General features: G+C 42.3%; 1 protein-coding gene and 2 long non-coding RNA genes across 3 annotated transcripts; 1 reads left to right on the forward strand and 2 right to left on the reverse strand.

Moving 5' to 3' along the window:
- The first annotated feature begins 2168 nt into the window (after window positions 1-2168).
- On the forward strand, window positions 2169-4357 carry LOC110511142. The gene is made up of 2 exons (XR_005041175.1): window positions 2169-3017; window positions 3096-4357. It is a non-coding gene; the product is annotated as an uncharacterized LOC110511142 (long non-coding RNA).
- A 1299-nt stretch (window positions 4358-5656) lies between these two features.
- Window positions 5657-13235, reverse strand: LOC118936618 (NF-kappa-B inhibitor delta-like). The gene is made up of 11 exons (XM_036970146.1): window positions 12441-13235; window positions 9211-9372; window positions 8840-9081; window positions 8483-8700; window positions 8191-8296; window positions 7893-8039; window positions 7729-7780; window positions 7433-7599; window positions 7020-7136; window positions 6619-6783; window positions 5657-6525 (listed from the first exon to the last, which is right to left on the reverse strand). Exons 1-11 carry the CDS (start codon window positions 12697-12699, stop codon window positions 6454-6456), a joined length of 1707 nt encoding a protein of 568 aa, XP_036826041.1. The 5' UTR covers window positions 12700-13235; the 3' UTR covers window positions 5657-6453.
- A 2903-nt stretch (window positions 13236-16138) lies between these two features.
- Window positions 16139-19145, reverse strand: LOC110511165. The gene is made up of 3 exons (XR_002471684.2): window positions 18488-19145; window positions 18345-18366; window positions 16139-18267 (listed from the first exon to the last, which is right to left on the reverse strand). It is a non-coding gene; the product is annotated as an uncharacterized LOC110511165 (long non-coding RNA).
- Window positions 19146-19156: the final 11 nt, after the last annotated feature.

Raw genomic sequence — 19156 nt, forward strand, 5'->3', positions numbered from 1 at the left:
CTCCTCGTGCCGCATTACAAAAGAGACACGCCAATGGGTGGAATAGGGAGAGACCTGTTAGCGCATTCCGCCTCTCGCAGTTTCCCACGCCTCCTCGGGGTATAATGATAGTAGGCTACTCGAGTGCAGTAGAAAACCATCCGCATTGGCAGGCACATTTTTTTTTCAACTTCACACGGTCTTTGGGGGATACCTCAGTAGACTGAGGCTGCAGTATTGAAAAGCCTATAACCGAATGCAGTGCCTGTGCATCACCACCAGAGGACCCCCCCATGCCTTCTAAGTGTTGGTGCAATTTACTTTATTGAGCCGCAGTTTTCTTTCTTTTCTTCCAATCCTACTCCACACACCTCAAAAGTGCGCGTCTTCCCATTTTCTGTCCGCTGACCTGAAAACCTGCATCGGGGCGCAAGAGAGAGACTCAGCAGACAAAGACCCAGTATATCCAGACTGCAGTCATGGCAACTGAAAGAGGTTTGTCTTCTTCTGACTGTAGCCTATGCTAGAGCATCTTTAAATTTAAAAATACCAAAACAATTGAAACTACATAGTGCGTTTCATGATGTTTTTGTTGTTCTTCAGTTCAGTGTTTTATGTACAGGTTCTTTGCTCAGGCTGTTCTTGCACATCAATTATTTAGGCTAAGCTTGCTCCTAGACTCATCCCATCAATCTCCAATTCATGGGATTGATGAGCAATTGGTGCATTGCTGGTAGAGCGCCATTACAGGCTAGGCTACTTTTTCCATGTTTTGATCCATTTCCATGTAATTTATGAACATATTGCTTATTTTTCTAATTACGTAATACTCACCGTCTTTTTTGTAAATTAATAGTTTTCTTATCATTTGTGAATGGTTGTGTTGGCTTGCCCATCAGGGTGCAAGAGGGGAGGGGTAGTGCGCTGGGGAGAAGTTGAAAGCGCCAACTTAGCCATTACATGAAGTGGGGGTTCAGCAACATAAATCCGCATTGTCGACGCTCTGTTTAATAAGTGCTGCCAAGATGATCTTATAGCCTACTGCTCGTGAAAGTCAAGAGATAGCATATTTACTTGAACTATGGCTGGGAGCTCTCATCTGAAGATATATATTGGAGAACAGTTCAGCACCAGGGGTGTGGACAGCACTTTAGTGTATAAAATAAAATATTGTACTAACAATTATTAGGATTGTTCTATTCACATCCGATATGGATAATCGATACATGTAACTTGATTGATTGTCTTGTAAATCGCGTTGCACTGAACGCCTCTCGTGCGCTTCTAACCCACTTTCTGTGCGCCGTCTTTTCCTGCTGAGCAAAGACCCTGTATTGATCCGCGCTCCGCAGTCAAGCAGCACCGAGACAGATGTGGTCGTCTTAAGAAAACGCCTCGTAAACTGGAAGATTTACGTATAAAATATTCCTGTTGGTGTAGCGCTTTGATTTTATTTCCAGTTGGTCTATTCCTGTGACCACATTAAGCAAAAACAACGCACCAACTCAAATTGCAATTGCTTTCAACGCTATCATTAGTATGCCAACTTAGAATCAGTGATTAATACGAGAGCAAAATCTGTCCACATTAGGCTACTCATATTTCGACGTTTTCCCAAAACCGGTCTAGTTCTGCTGTCCATGGTGCTGAACCGACTCCCATCCCAAAAGAGCGTTCCCATGAGCTTGGACTCGGGCTATTGGCTGTTCACTTCTCCGGCACTGCAAGATTCTGCTGTCTTTTATAACTTACATTACATAATGTTCGAACCTTGTTATTAGGCCTAATGTTGATGATTCTGATTAATAATTTGTGTTTTCTGTACAGAATCGATGTTTCATGATCAAAGTGACTTTGAATATGGTGAGTGAATTCATTCGAATGGATTCATTTGTTATTTGAGTCGCACCATACATGGCATGTGAGTTGTACCATCTTACTAATGACTAATGGTCATGATTATAGATTTTCTTTGTGGGTTCAGATTATGAGACACTTCGAACTACAGGGGTCATCATTGGTGTGATCTTGTTTGTGTCTGGTATCCTAATAGCTCTTAGTAAGTATACTTGCACACACTCCGCCTAGTCTGTCACATGCTCACCCGTAACTCTCTGAAGGTTACTATAACTGTTAATCTCTTCAACAGGTAAAAAACTCACATGCTCAAAATCGTCTTCCAAGTAAGAGTTTGTACAGGGCTTGGCAGTTGCTCCGCCTGTGCATGTGGAATGCATCAGTCTTTGGAAGAGGAGTCCCCACCAAATACAGGATGGCTTTACTAATACTATTTTACTGTTACCATGTCTGTCCTTTCCCCCTCTCTCCCCTCCCACAGTGGAACCCATGTCTGAATGCTGCCTATTGGTTAAGATATTACAGTCCCGCACTCCCTCCCTAAATCCAACAACACTGCCCAGCCATTCAACCAACTAAGCAATCACCCTACAGAGCATCACATTACAGTCAAATGTCTCAAAATAGTCTAGTAGTCTAACTCTGTGACATTTTTGAAAATCAAGTGTTCTTGTCAACCAAGCAATATTAAGGAAATGTCTGCATTAGGACTTTTTTGGGGCCCCTAGTTGAGAATGGGGGCCGTTGTTGCATGGGTTGGCAGTGTGGGTGGATGGCCTCAAAGAGTGTATGTTTACAGCCAATGGCATGCCGACCCAGTCTCTTCCTCTCCCCTAACCTTTGAGAGAGGACACCGATTGGGAAGATCCTGACATATCTCTGCATTTTGCCCCAAATTGAATCCTGTGATTGTCAAAACTTTGTGGCCCCAGCCCCTTCTGTGCATGGATACAGTTGACCTAATCCGTCTAAAATACCTTCTCTTTGGTCAGAACACACATGATCTTGGTTACATTGTGGTTGTTTCCACAAAGCTTTGAGGTGAACTGAACTGTCTAAACTATCCAGGATTGCTTCCTTTAATTTCATTTCTCTCCTTGTGTCAGAGTGAATAACTGTCTCCTCTTGTCTTCTCGTCTTCAGCTCTAATCCAGCAGGCACCCAAATACCAAAGACAGAGGGTAAGCCGCCATGGGAGGGGGGTAGGGAGGGAGAGAGAGAGAAAAATAACACTCTCTGTCCTCTATCTTGTGTTGCAGTGCCTCCTCAAACAGTATAGATGAAGTGTGCATGGAGGCGAGGGAGAGTCATCATGGGAGGTGCTGCAGAGAGGCCAACACACATAATAACACACACTCTCACATTTATGGCTGCCACACACCAGCACCCATTGGAACATCAAGTATGGTGCACACCCAGCCCATGCTGACCAGAAGAATGACTGAATTGTCATTCTTGATTTAAATAAAATGTATATCAAGCCAAGATGAAGATGTTACTCTTAACCGTCTTTGTGACTTGTGTATTAGGTGCTATCAATCTACCTTGCCCAGGAGAGAATGTAAAGTAGCCTTCAGTGCTGATTTGGGGTTTATCCTTACCCCAACTGGCACCAAAAGCACCTAAAAGCAAAAAAACATACCTGGCGCAAGATCAGCTTTCAGGTGCACTGTAAATCTATATCATGATATGGGTAGTGTTGAAACAGAACTGAATGCTGTGCTCTCTCTGTTCCTTGCTTTTGACTTCATGCACACCCAAGAAAGTTGATTGCATGTCTCGTTTTACTGTATAGTACTCTCAATGCACTTTAGAAATCTACAACTTTATCATCCAGTCGTGATTTAGGATTTCACATTGGACCTGTATTATTAACCTCCAGCATGAATTAAGATATCAAACCAACCCCATTATCTCACTGTTTTACTGATGGTTGGCTCAGGATCTATCTGCTGTCATTTTTGATGGCATTAAGTGGACTGCCGTGTGTGGTTGTGTTCTAGGTAGCAATGAGAAGGATGTCAACCCCATGTCAGATGTTAATTTGAAACAGAAGCAGGAATGAAGTCTCCTGTCATTCTCTGGGGTCTGTAAGAGGGTGCCACCAGTATAGTATTGTATGTCAACAGCCTTTTTCTTTCTCCTATGGCATTTTAAGTTACATTGCACGAGTAGAATCATTCAAAGCACTAAAAAGGTATTACCTTGGGTGTGAAGGAGCGGGCATTTCAAAAGTGTATGAGTTTAAGCTTAACGAAAAGATCAATACATTAAGATAAGAAGTCATAGTAACTAGCTGCAAATAAAATGTCTGTATTATCATTATTTAGAGCTGTTTCTAACTTGCTGCAAGTACAATGTCTGTTATCTTCAGATATTTTTATTTACCGGTATGCAGCACTAGTAATGCCTGATCCTGAGCCAATGGCGTAACAGTTAACCAAAAGCAAATGAGTGATTCTCACCAGAGCTAACCAATAAGACAGCTGCTGCAATAAAAATCACCCTGTATACAATGGTCTTATTGATGTATTGTTTACAGTTATTTCCCATATCTTTTAATCTGAACTTTTATCAATACATACATGTGGATTAAAATAGAGTATAAAATAGATGACAAATAGAGATATTTGAAGAACAGATTTAATTCCAGGGTTAAGTTTAGGCAATTCAGTTAATCAGAAGGATACATTCAGTGAAAAGTAACAGGAGTATTACACTGTTACAAACTGTCAAAGTAGACCCAAGCAGCCAAAATCACCAGATTCTCTCGTACCATTTTTTTAACGATAACATCAGTTATTCTCCCTCATGTTAACTCACCTATGATTTAGACCTAGGAACACATAAAGACATCTCTTTATGTTCCTTGACTAAGACTGCCCAGGTTCCAAAACTAGGGGAAATCACAGTCAAGTCTGGGGAAATGTTGTGTCATATCTCCAATGAGATGTTTTATTTTGTTGTATTTTCTATGCCACTTACACTTATGAAGTGGTATATTCACTACAGCAATATTTCAAAGGGCACATGCATGCTACCTCATTGGAGATTTTTTTTTAAAACAGTCATAAAAGGTATATGAGTAAGTGATGCATGTTTTCTTGTCAGCACAAAACATGTTGTGGTATTTTCAATCATGAGTCATGTTTGAAAATACCTGATTACTTTAAGGTGAAACGAGTCATAACTGAAATACTCCTCCTATAATGCCCTTTAAGAAATGAATACTACTGGTACTACATTGTATACACTGTTGATATGTTATATAATATTACATAGCATGTGTGGTCAATATCAACATATTCCCTTTACACAGTAAATGTAAAATGTTATTTTCATAAGTCATAGTATGAATGAGACAATATAGAGTGGTGTAAAGTACTTAAAGTAAAAATACTTTAAAGTACTGCGTTTTGGGGGGGGTATCTGTACTTTACTATTCATTTTTTTGACAACTTTTACTTTTACTTCACTACATTCATAAAGAAAATAATGTACTTTTTACTCCATACATTATCTCTGACAACCAAACGTACTTGTTACATTTTGACAGGGAAATGGTCCAGTTCACACACTTATCAAAAGAAAATCCCTGGTCATCCCTACTGCCTCTGATCTGGCAGACTCACTTAACACAAATGAGTGTTGTAGTGTGCCCCTGGCTATCTGTAAATTAAAAAATTTACAAAATATTGTGCTGTCTGGTTTGCATAATATAAGGATTTGAAATGATTAATACTTTTACTTTTGATACTTAAGTACATTTCAGCAATTCCATTTACTTTTGGTGCTTAAGTATATTTAAAACTAAATACTTTTACACTTTTACTGAAGTAATATTTTACTGGGTGACTTTCACTTTTAGTTGAGTCATTTTCTATTAAGGTATCTTTACCTTTACTCAAAAGTCATACTTGAGTAGTTTTTCCACCAATGACAATATATTAGCTATTCAATGAGTGCTGTGAGTATATCAAATATAAAAAGAAAAGACCTAGATAAGTTATAAGCAACATTGAAAGCATGAGCATAATGGTACACTGTGTCACATGCTTAGTGAAACAACAACCACCTTTCAACAAACCAATATGATTTCTGACCATGGTGGGAAGTTTTGACAAGAGAATGAGTGGGGGTGGGAGCCCAGAAACCCTCCTCAGATATACCGCTAAGGAGGGCTTCCCGGCTGGGGGGGGGGGGGGGGGGGTACTCACACAATGAGTCTGTGAAGCTTTGAATATAATGTAAACGATTATCATAGAAATCAAGGTTGTACTGAGTGACAGTAATGTCAGGGGGGACTGGAATACCACCTGTTACCACTGCTCATTGCTAGATATCCATTAAACAAAAACAATAGGTGCCCATTAAGATATAAAAATACATAAACGTCATTGCTAACTGAATTCAGATAGGGACCAAAATCATGTCAATCAAACATATAGTTTCAAAGTGAATGCTCTAGTACATATTAGAGATTCACGGTGTTTGAAAATCCTCACATGAAGATACGCTAGAATCCCTCCCTGTTGGATTCAGCCTACAGTACAGACCTTCAGTACTTCCTCTGAAAAGAGGTGGAGGGATACACAGGGACATAAAAAGTAGTCCGGGTCAGTCTTGGTCCTGTAAGGACATTACACGTCGACGAGAGGAAGCACTTCGCTTCTTCAGGATGAGCTTGAGCTGAAAACAGACGGGACAGGAATAGGTGAGCTGAGATTATATGAATGAAACAAAATGGCCATTTGCAGTCTGTCTGTCTGTCTGACTGCTCACCTGTTCCCCGTGGGGTCCACTCTGCAGCAGGTGTGCAGGCTGGTCGTTCTCCAGGTTGCGGATGCTGGGGTCGGCCCCTCTGCTCAGCAGCAGCCTCAGCATCTCCTCCTGGTGTGGGCTGCCATGGAGACCAGCAGCCATGTGCAGTGCGGTATGACCGTGGGCCTGCCGGTGAGGAGTTAAAGGGAATCATGAAGCTGTGAGTATTGACCAACACTAAGGCAATAATTAGATATGCACACACTGTCGATGAGTCTCCCTTTCTTTTCACTCTTTTCCTTTCACCTTTTCACACACTGCTGAAGATGTTCTACCTCTCCTTTCTCTTTTCATGGAGTCTCAGGACACAGGTCAGTTTCTCTACACCTTTGAAGAGCGGACAATCTCACAGCAGAACTGACCTTCATGTTGACAAAGTCCCTCATGTTGTCCAGGGGGGTTTTCAGCAGATGGCGAACCAGCTGGATGTTCCCCTCCTTCACAGCCAGGTGAAGAACCGTCTTGTTACTTTTGATTTCCTGGAAACAGAGGAAAACACTGTAGGAAGCCTCCAAAGGAAACCGCAATGTGCCGAAAGTGAGGAAAATATTCAAAACCCATCATAGATTTTTGCACGTGTGAGATTGGGTAGACAAAAAGCTGACTAATAGCTCCAGATTTGATTTATTTTCTACCAAAATGAACCATGCCACTCCCTTGGGAGGACGGAGGTATAGATGGTGTTTTCTACTTATTGAGTACTGGCACCACTTGTAGAACACTGGCTCTAAAATACTAACTCTGGTACGTTACATTTAAGTAGTGCATTCAGTACCTGGCTAGTCAGGGAGGCTCCGGTGTTAAGTAGCATCTGCAGCCAGGAGAGCTTCTCCTCTGCCAGGGCACGGAGGCTGGCATCACCCAGCCCTGTGGAGGAGAGGGAGGAGAGAGTCTTCAGGGTGCCACTGTGGGAGATGGCTGCACAGTGCAGAGGAGTCAGACCTAAGACAGGAGTGGGGGAAAAAGTTGATTCTATTGTTGTTACTTATTCTGTTGTCTTACTATATCATTTGTCAGATGTATTTTGAGTAATGGCTGTGTTCTTCTCATTTGACATAAGCTGGATGTTACCTTCAAAATTGCGAGCCTCCAGGTTCACTCCAGGCCCAATGGAGAGAATAACCTACAAATACAGATCCAAAGATTGAAAATGGTTATTCACATCATTCTGTTATTTATCTAGATTGAGCCCTAACAGATGATAACTTTGGTTGAAGGTAGTGATGCTGGTTTACCTGCATAACCCTGGGGAAGCCATAGGTGGCAGCAAGATGAAGTGCTGTTTGACCTTTGACATCACAGGCATTTATATCCGCCCCTAAAGACAACAGATCCTGGACGATTTCCGGATGGTTAGCAGTCACCGCCACCAGCAAAGCAGTCTGGGATACAGGAGAGGGGGGGGGGGGGTTAATGCTATAAACTAAGGCTCACCATGTATGGCATCCACACATTTATTTTAGAGGAAGCATCTCATTTGTGTTGAACTCAATCCTGTGTTCTCTAAAGAAGAAGTGTCTTCTTGGTGCATACCTTCCCCTTGTGTTCCTTGGAGTCTAGCCTGCCCAGCTCAGCAAGCCTCTCTGCTGCAGCGAATGCATACTCCCTCAGGCCCTTGGCTGTATAGATATGCAGAATCCTGACAAGACAAGACAACGTGACAAATTGGTTTCAGGTGACTCCTAAAGTCGAAAATGTTATAAAGTCTCATGAGACATAAGACACTTTATTTTTATTTGCCAAGTTTCTCTTAACATTTTCTCAAACTTAGTCATGTCTACTTTCTCAAAATCAGGTCACAAGCTGATGACACACACACACTTACGTGTCTCCGTCGTCATCCTGCCAGGTGGTTCTGCTGTAGTCCATCCCTCTGAGGAACATCCTGGCTTCCTCCAGCTTAGTGACATCCATCTGGCCACTAAACACCTGCTGGACAGGTTCTGTGGGGCCCAAGGCCCCCGACGACCAGGAGAAGACAGCGGTCTGCAGGGGCCCAGAAGGAACCAAACTAGACACAGCCTCGGTCACTGGACACTCCGTCTGTAAAGGAAAAATATTGGTATCATCATAAATGCTATAGCACATACCGTTCATGTACTGAATAGCACGTGAACAACAAGTAGTCAAAATAATGATGTAATGTCAAATTGCTTCTGTTCGAGAAACCAGTCCTCCTTACATAATGCTGAGGCATCCTGGTGTCTGGGTAGTCCTGCATCTGCTGTGTGTTATAGCTGGAGACCATCTGAGGGCTGTAGGCCGGAGTATGGCTGTAGTCCAAAGAGGAGGATGGGCTGGAGAAGTAATTGTTCCCCATAGGGGAGAATGGACCTTCCTGTATGGCCAAGAGGGCTTGGTGCTCATCCATAGGACCCCATCTCTCATACCCCACTGCCATGTCTGAGTAGCTGCTGGCTACACCTGGGAGGATCACAAGTTAACCCATCTGTCAATGTCAATGGAAAAGTATTTGAATAATTTGACAATGTACTTGACCCAGGTCAGGTTGGGTTGCAAAGGGCTTACATGGGTGCTTCAAGCAGTACTCACCTGTTGAGGTAGACTTCTCTGGTGTTGACACCTGTTGGGAGAGGACAGTGGCAGTGGAGACACCGGTACTGGTTGTTGCCGTCGAGGAGGTTTCCCTCTTCCTCTTCTGCTCCAGGAGTTTCTTCACTGTGGGAAGAGTGTAACACGGCTTCTCCTTCGGTGCTGTGGAGACAAAGGTGATGTTGCAATGAATGATCTTTGGTGGATAGTAATGAAATCGACCATGACAATTGTTCTCTATTGGGGTGCTTTTCTACAATGGTCTACTGTTCTTATCAGACATGTATTACTACAGAGCGACACAGCTAAGGCTGTTGGTATGATGTTATGACATAATATGAAGTAATGTGGTAATTTTGGATAACGCTTCATGCTTTAGTTTTTGGATTGAAAGGATTGGCAAAAAGAGGCCATTCTCCTCCCGTTCTGTGATTTCCAATGATTCATCTGTGATATCATGTTTACTATTTTCCCCCATCACTTTCTGTTCCATTCAGCAGCCAGAGGAAAGAGAGATAGTGGTGAAAAATATAGGTATCTGAGGTTTCCAGCTTGATATTGCTTGTGTGCAGCAAAACAGGGTAGTTTTTCCTCGAAGTCATCACCCCGCACGTGAAAGACAAAGCGACATTTCCACTGAGGAGCATACACAGGTAGAGAGAGAGCTCTGAGGAACCTATTCCATTAGGAAAACAGGCTGTGAGGTCAGAACTAGCAGACAGATTCAATAGAACCACTACCGTGTGGAGGCTTGCCACTGCACATTTTCTGTGACTCTTTCCTGTCTATCTCCGTTACGCTGTCTGTGGTAAACCACAGCACCTTCCTGTCGCTGCTGTGTGTGCCGAGAGCACGTTACAACCCAGAAGTGAAGAGTGAACATATAAACGTGGGCCATGTCTGCTCTGCTGTGTGACTGGGCTGGCAGCCATAACATAGTGTCTGACTATTAGCATGATGATTCATAAATGTGGTCATGGAGTAGATTGTTTCTCGCAAATATCTCACATCACCTGTCTTTTTCTTGGAAGACAATCAAGCCATAGAAAGGGAGCTTTTTGGGGGGTGAGCATGAGTTTTTGGTCTAGATGCAATAACATATTTGAATGCTACAGGAGTCTCATCTATTCCCCAAGGGGGTTCGGTGAACATAGGAAGCAGTGATAAAAACACACTTTTGTTGTGCCTTCAACACAGTTTCAGTGGAACGTCAAAATCGCTGACTTGAGAGCGAGAGTATAGTGAATGCCTGGGTGAGGGCTGTGTTGCATTTTCACTTTTCGTATCCCTCTCACAAAGAGGAAAGTTTGGTATCACTTGAAGCCACTCAAATGGATACAAAGGAGGAACTGCCTTTCTGTTCTGCAATTGTGGAAACTCCAGAAGTGATTAACATTCTGTTCCTTGTCTCTCTCTTCTCTTGGGCCTGAGTTTTACTTGTCTCTCAATTTTTTCCCTAATTTATTTTCTCTTTCCTCAGTTTACTGTCATGCTGAGTAAGGAATAAAAGACAGACTACTGGCACTTGCATAACTAAAAATAAGATGGGAGATGCCAAGGAATTGTAGCTAAACTAAAATGACAAATTACATCATTTACATGTGCAATTTTCATACCTTATAACAATGATTATAAACATTACTGTAAGAGACTCCTATTGTATTATATTATATTAAAAATGTATTGCTACTACTGTCATAGGCCAAATAAGAATCAATTTGCCAAACTATGACATATTGGTAAAATGAAACTGAAAACGTTTGTGACCATCTCAAGACTTTATTCCAATGTATCTAATGAGTTCATCGTCATACAATACATCATCAGATACTGTAAAGTGAATCCCCCTGACGTCATTTCTCAACCTTCACCACAGTGTAGGAGGGGTGAATACTAATAGAGGGGATGCTTCACAGGGGTGAGAAAGAAAGAGTGATCTACACACGGAAGGGCAGCTCTGGTCACTGGTGCATATTGTAGACAGCAGATGTGCCTCCCCAAAAATAATATCATGCAAATATTTGACTAGTAGTGCATGTTGGGGGATAGAATAACCCCCTACAGATACAGGATAGGCTACAGTCGGGTATTAACCCTTAAATGCAGTCTACTGTCCATGTCCAAAGCCAGTATTTATTTTAAAACACCCACAGAGAGGGAGAACTGTCCTCAATAGATGTTCTTTGTCACCAAGCAGGCAACAAAGGTCCCAGCTGTACTATGTAATATCACCTACATAGTGATGTAGTGCTCTATAAAGCATATTGCTACTTGAGTTTGGTTATAGAATAATGCACGTAGTACTCTACAAGTTCATTTCTACCGAGTTACAGTACATCGTAAGGCAGACAAATAATTATATCAGTGCAGAAAGTTATTTACATCAGCCTATTGCACTAAACATCTTCAAATGTCGATTTTTACCGTTGTCAAAGTTGGGACGTTAGTTAAACGATCCATGACAAGGAGACAGGGCTGCCTGGGATACCCTGTCTGAACATTGTTACGATGTAATATTTAAATCGCGGAAACCCCTGGCCATTTAGTCATGCGCGTGGGCGGCGGGGATTCCGACGACCTTTCTGTTTACTGGCTCAATATGATACGGTGCCGAGCAGAGAAAACGAATTGAACTTCCTCAATGACTGTGGCACCGTGTAGACTAATATATTGCATAGAATTGACTAGTATGCTACACTATGTCCGTCGCCGGCAGTGGCACTCTGAGCAAAATCAAGTTCATTATTGCGTGTGCAAAATAGCCTATCCAGATTCCCCCTTCACACCCACCGTTAAAAGGTGAACTGAGGTGTAGCGAACATGGGCGAGGGTTGAGAGGGTTTCCCCGCTGTCTGTTTTCAAAACGCAAAAGTAGGCTATTGTTTTCATCATTGCCTGTAAATGCTGACTTAACTTCTTAATATTAACGTTTTTAATAATCTCACATTAGTTTGATGCATTCAATTGTATGATATGATATAGGCCTGCCCACTTTATAACAACCCTCATTTACTTTGACTTGTAGGCTACTTGCCACTTATTAATCAAAACAATGATGTAACTTAGCCATTACGAATGGATGTTCAAATCTGAGCAGACAGAGAATGTAAACAATAGCTTTTGATTGTCAATGTCACAACATCCGCTATATGATCACAATACTCGTATCTAGGCTTATTAGTAGCCTGCGAGACAATGTCATTTTCATCATCAACATAATAAACACTCACATTTCTGCCAGTGCATGTCAGAATCCCTTTTTCTTTGTAGCACCTTGTCAGCTCCTCTTGGTCCAAAATATTTGATGTCTCTTCTTCGGGGTTTGAATTCGCAGCGATTCCTGGTCCTGCTGTAAGTGTCAGACTTGTATGATCTGACTCGTGTGTCTCTTCTGTCACAGGCTCGTTGTAATCTTGCTACTATGTACACACATAACACGTTGCCGGTGACGCCATTTCCAACACCACGCCCACTATAGTCTGTGAACATTGGGTGCGCAAGAGCGCCACATCAAAGCGCAGCGCTACGCTCCACTTGCTCAGAGATGGAGGGAGGGAAGAGGAGGGTGTAGACAGAGATAATATTTGTTATGTTAGACAACTAACTTTCCAGAATATTTTCTGAATTAACAATGTATGTTCTGATTCAAAGTGTGGGGATGATTTTGACTACCAGGTTACCTTCTAATTTGTTTGTATGTGTTTTGTGTGTGTCAGTGGGGATTTTAGCATGTACATTTTGGTGGGGCAAAAAGTGGTATGAATGCCAGTAAAGCCACTACACAACACAACACTAAACAATACATTAATTGCAGTATAACGATCACAAACTGTGATCACAAACGGCCTACATAAAGCTGCCCCAACAGCAGACCCAACATCTTCCCACTGCTACACCTGGCTATGAGCGGAGCCTTGTTTGGCAGCGAAACAGTCCATTCAGCCTTATTTACTGCCTTAAAAAAAACATAGATGATACGGCTGACTTGCTGAAACCTTAAAATTGTGGTTTCTAATGACAATTGAGATGTGTCGGTAGCCATGAAGTGCTTTGAAAGGCTGGTCATGGCTCACATCAACAGCATCCTCCCGGACACCCTAGACCCGCTCCAATCCGCATACCGCCCCAACAGATCCACAGATGACGCAATCTCAATCGCACTCCACACCGCCCTTTCTCACCTGGACAAAAGGAACACCTATCGACTACAGCTCAGCGTTCAACACCAAAGTGCCCACGAAGCTCATCACTAAGCTAAGGACTCTGGGACTAAACACCTCACTCTGCAACTGGATCCTGGACTTCCTGACGGGCCGCCCCCAGGTGGTAAGACTGGCAACAACGCATCTGCCACGCTGATCCTTAACACTGGGGTCGCTCAGGGGTGTGTACTTAGTCCCCTTCTGTATTCCCTGTTCACCCACAACTGCGTGGCCAAACACGACTCCAACACCATCATTAAGTTTTCTGACAACAGTGGTAGGCCTGATCACCGACAACGATGAAATAACCTATAGGGATCAGGCCAGAGACCTGACTGTGTGGTGCAAGGACAACAACCTCTCCCTCAATGTGAGCAAGACAAAGAAGCTGATCGTGGAATACAGGAAAAGGCGGGCCGAACAAGACCCCCATTAACATCGATGGGGCTATAAGGGAGCGGGTCAAGAGTTTCAAGTTCCTTGGTGTCCACATCACCAACAAACTATCATGGTCCAAACATTCCAAGACAATCGAGAAGAGGACACGACAAAACCTTTTCTCCCTCAGGAGACTGAAAAGATTTGGCATGGGTCCCCAGATCCTCAAAAGGTTCTACAGCTGCACCATCAAGAGCAACTGCTTTGCATCTGACATGTAAGGCGCTACAGAGGGTAGTGCGAACAGCCCAGTACATCGCTATGGCCAAGCTTCCTGCCATCCAGGACCTATGTAATAGGCGGTGTCAGAGGAAAGCCCATAAAATTGTCAGAGACTCCAGTCACCCAATATAGACTGTTTTCTCTGCTAGCGCACGGCAAGCAGTACCGGAGCGCCTAGTCTAGGACCAAAAGGCTCCTCAACAGTTTATACTCCCAAGCCATTAGACTGCTGAACAATTCATAAAAATCGCCATCGGACAATTTACATTGAACCCCCCTTTTACACTGCTGCTATTTGCTGTTTGTTTGTTACCTATACATAGTCACTTCGCACCCAGCTACATGTACAGATTACCTCAACTAGCCTATAACCCTGCACACTGACTCGGTACCGGTGCCCCCTGTACCGGGGGACAGCATCGTTATTTTTATTCTTATTGTGTTACTTTTTAGTATTACTTTTTATTTTAGCCTACTTGGTAAATATTTTCTTCTTCTAGAACTGCACTGTTGGTTAAGGGCTTGTAAGTAAGCATTTCACGGTAAAGTCTGCACTTGTTGTATTCGGCGCATGTGGCAAATAAAGTTTGATTTTATTTGATAAGAGGCAATCCGTAATTTTGATTAGACATTAATGAGCAAACTAGGACAGTAGTCAGTATAACTATATTTTTAGCACTTTTGAAATGTACAGCGACAGAATTCAGAATATATGCTGTACAGTGTTCTCCCTGTACACCACGTCAGAACCGTAAGATAAATAAAGGGGCATATAAGCAGACAATGGAAGCTCTTACAACATTCAATGATAACATTTCTCTAAAACAGCTTATAGGCTACATGTGCACCACCAAGTCAGAACAGTAGGTGAAATTAAGAGGGGTAAATAGACCAAACTATTAGGGTGAGGCACATGGGCTACTAACAGCTTACTACACAACATACACTTAGTATTACTTTCTTAGCTACAGTATACATATCTCCCTGGCATATTGCATAATTTATGCAGCGGCATACAATACATTTCTGGACTCACCTTTGTGCTCAACAGGAAGGTGGCGCGGTGGTCCTTCATGTACAAATGTCATCAAAGTCTGGCATTCTCTGAATTCATGGTGCTTTCAAGACAACTGTGAACAACTGTGAACTGAAAAAAAACAAGGTTGAATCATGATGACGTCATTGATCGTTAAGGTCGTAGCTCTAGAAAGAGGCCAGAGTTACAATTCCGAGTTTTTGCAGTTTCAAGTTAACAGTTGTTTTGAGCACGGCACAAATGATGCTTCATTGACAGCATGGCCAATGTTGAATGTTTATCATTATACACTTGGAAAAGAGCTCCTTAATCCCAGATTTGGGACCACATAGCCACTCCACTGAATAGCAGGCTAGTGATTGTTTTGCAATGATTGCAGTTAGCCACGGTCACTGATTCCTTCCAAACCACTCATTGTTGAATCTATAATTTCTCTTCATTATTTCTCTTTATATGACAAGGATTAAAGTAGATTGTCGATTTGATTCATGATGATGACTGCCAGCTAAGATTTTGAAAGTGTTTATTTTATTTTTATTTCACCAGACAAGGCAGTTAAAAACAATTCTTAATCACAGCAACGGCCTACACCAGCCAAACCCGGACGACGCTGGGCCAATCACAGACTCCCCATCACAGCCGGTTGTGATACAGTCTGGATTCGAACCAGGGTGTCTGTAATGATGCCTTTAGCACTGAGATACAGTGCCTTAGACCGCTGGACCACTCAGGAGTTGACATAATCAGTCCAATCAAAGCTACTGTACATACTGTATACTGTCATTTGACGTCATTTTGTCTGTGGCCAATGACCTTGAGCCTTCTTGGATGGGCATTTCTAATGTAACTCTATGGCAGCATCCAAGGGGCTAGAATTTTCTGCTGGCTTGCACCACCACAGAAAGCACTGAGCTAGGCTGAAACACCTGCATTTTGGAGCTGCCTTACTCAAGAAAACCAAAAAGAGACCATGTTTGTATGCGGCTTTCTTAACTCAATGATATATATATTGTTTATATACATTGTTTGCAAACTGATATGTGACATGTATTAATGCCAAAAGAACATGCAAAACAGGCAAGCCCTCTCATTGATTTGGGACCAAAGCAGCCAATGAGACTGTTCAATTTGTAATTGTTTTTGCTAAAAATGTGGGGCTCAAAACAGGTGGAGCTCAAAACAGGTGGAGCTCAAAACTGATGGGGCTCTCACCTGCCCTGAATGACGGGTCGCAACTAGTGTGTGTGTGTGTGTTTGGGGGGCAGAAAGAGAGGGAGAATAAGAATGAGATTTCCTTGATGTAGTAGGAATCTTCCTATATGCCATCATCACACACTACTGTATTATTTAGAAGCCTTTAGTTACTCTCCACTGCAGCGGTTGGTATCTGCATGAGGAAATCTAACTGAACAGTCTCATTGGCTGCTTTGGTCTCAAACCAATGACAGGAGGGGAATCCGGCATCAAAGCATACACCCACTATTCCTTATCAAACTGTTAAGCGTCTACATGCATGCTAGGAAAGACATGAATCTGGCTTGTCTTATTTTAGCACAAAGTGTTTATATTGACATGTTTAGGCATGGTTAAGATCAAGTCCATTTGAACTCAGTTTATTGGGGAAAATAATTAAGTCAGTCATTTATTTGAACAATCTGCATATATTCTTTAATCCAATGGCAATGTATCCTAGATTGACAAAATCGAAGGGTTATTCAACCCAGACCCTTTAGCCTACTAGCAGCTCTTGTTAGCTTTTCAGGACAGGACAAAGCCTCCAGCATATGATTTAATCATTTTTTATACAGCTGATTCAGTGTTTCTTTGTCCTCATGGAAAGGCTACGATGCCCTCTAGTGTCTGTTTGATACACTTTAATACACTCACCCCATCTAGTGTAAAGCAAGCTCAACTACCACTTTCCTCTGTGTTAGGAGGGCTGAGGAGCAGTCTTGACAAGGATAGCGGAGTCTTTTTAACTTCATGAATTGAATTGAAGTCTTAATTAAGACACATGATAAGTATCATTGGATGGTTTGAACTGTATGGTTTGGAAACAATGTGGCATCTGTGTAGCCTATCCCAACTCAGACTTTTTAAACAATATAGAACTTTTTATCAGCAAGTTACCTATGTTCACAATGGCAAATACACTTAAAAAAAAAAAATTAACACCCACAACTTCCTGTGAATGATTATTTTATAGGTGACCTTTTTCACTAAATAGTCTGAAGGTGTTAGTCTGCTGTTTGTTGACAAGATGAGTTATCATTGTTTGACTGATGAGAGTGTTACAGCAGGTGAAGGGCCTCAGTAAGTGTTACTGACTCATTCAACATGCTAATCCCTGATTCAGACAGAGGCAGTATCCACTGTAACAGAGACCTTCACAGGTAACACCTTCAGAGGATGGAGAATAAAGTGGTTCCTGATGTATGGAAAGACTCTCTCAATGAAAGTGTGTGTGAATGTGTGTATTTGTGTGTTATTATCTGGGTCAGAGAATGACAGCTTTCCTCTGTACCAGTCCAGCTGCACTCTGGCCATCTTGGGTTTCTGTCTCACGGGTTAGGCGATCAAGTCTGTGAACACGTGGCACCATTAGAACATATGTTAAATACCTATCCTTTCAAAACCACGCACCCCAGGATCCTCTACACATGCTGAAGTCTCCCTTCCTCCGGCAAGACTCTGTGATCACACCAACGAAATGTCCTGTATTGTGCCCAACCTCATCGTGTATTCCTGAGTTAAAGCCCTCATAGGCCAGGACCATTTTATAGTCATCAAATATCTCTGGGTTGTCTGGAAGTTTCAGTATATTATCAGACAAGATTAGATATGAGTTTGCAGTGTTGGGGTCTAGAGTCACTGGAACTGAACAGAGACAACACAAACATACCATAATTAAATCAAATTTAGGTATGGACATAATCTCATTATTCATCATACATTTTATTCACTAAGTGTATTTCTTGTTTTCTGTGTTGGAACATTTTAGTGGCGTTAACGTTTTATCTCAATTGTATCTAATACTCACTGTATTGAATTCTTGCCTGCATCTTCTCCCAGACTCTATACTGCAGGTTACCCATGTGCTTTGCCACATCAATCAGTCCTCCTGAAACCCTCTCACGGTCTGGCAATGTGCACTGGGTTCTGGAAGGACAGACAGGAGTCAGTGGGGTTGGATACTGAACCACTGAGAAGAGAGAGACTGGAGGCAGATCACTTACCTTTCCAAGTGGCACTGTAGTGCTGCAGAGAAACAAAATACATTTGATCCATCTCTTATTATAGCAGGTATTTTGAGAACACTTTCTTACTTATAACAAAGGCCTGGGGAAGAATGCTCTCTATAAAGTACAGTGGTCCTTACCTGTAGGAATGTTATGGTTTTAGGCCCCAGCTCCTCTTCTATGGTTCTGATTGTGTCTGACAGTGATGATATCTCTCTGCTCATCTCCTCAATCTTCTGACTCTTCTGCTTCTCTTCCTCCCTTAATGCAACTATCCTGACCTCCTCTTCCTCTTGTAGGTACAAAGGAAGCTTCTCAAACTCCTCCTTGATTGCCTCTCTGTGTGCTGAGCCTGGCTCTGGAGATAGCAAACAATAATGTATCTGATAGTAACATCAGTCACCAGTCTATCATCCATAATTCCACAGGGTGGAAATGTGGCTGCGATCACATGACGTTAAACAGGTCAATGACGTTAAACAGGTCAGTTTAACGTCATTGAAGACATTCAGCTTCTCCTGTAAGTGCTTCAGTGCAGGCTTAACCACCTCCTGAAATTAAAAAACATAGAAGTTGGGTGTAAAACATTGAATTATCAAAGACATTCAATTGGGGTGGGCATTCTTTGTTTTGTGTTCTATGTTTTCTATTTCTGTGTGTTTGGCCTGGTGTGGATCTCAATCAGAGGCAGCTGTCTATCGTTGTCTCTGATTGCGAACCATACTTAGGTAGCCTTTCCCACCTTTGTTTTGTGGGTAGTTTTCTGTTTTTGTGTCTGCACCAGGCGGAACAGTTTCGTTCGTGGTGTT

This window comes from Oncorhynchus mykiss, chromosome 3 (assembly GCF_013265735.2).
Source record: "Oncorhynchus mykiss isolate Arlee chromosome 3, USDA_OmykA_1.1, whole genome shotgun sequence".
NCBI classification, from domain to species: Eukaryota; Metazoa; Chordata; class Actinopteri; order Salmoniformes; family Salmonidae; genus Oncorhynchus; species Oncorhynchus mykiss.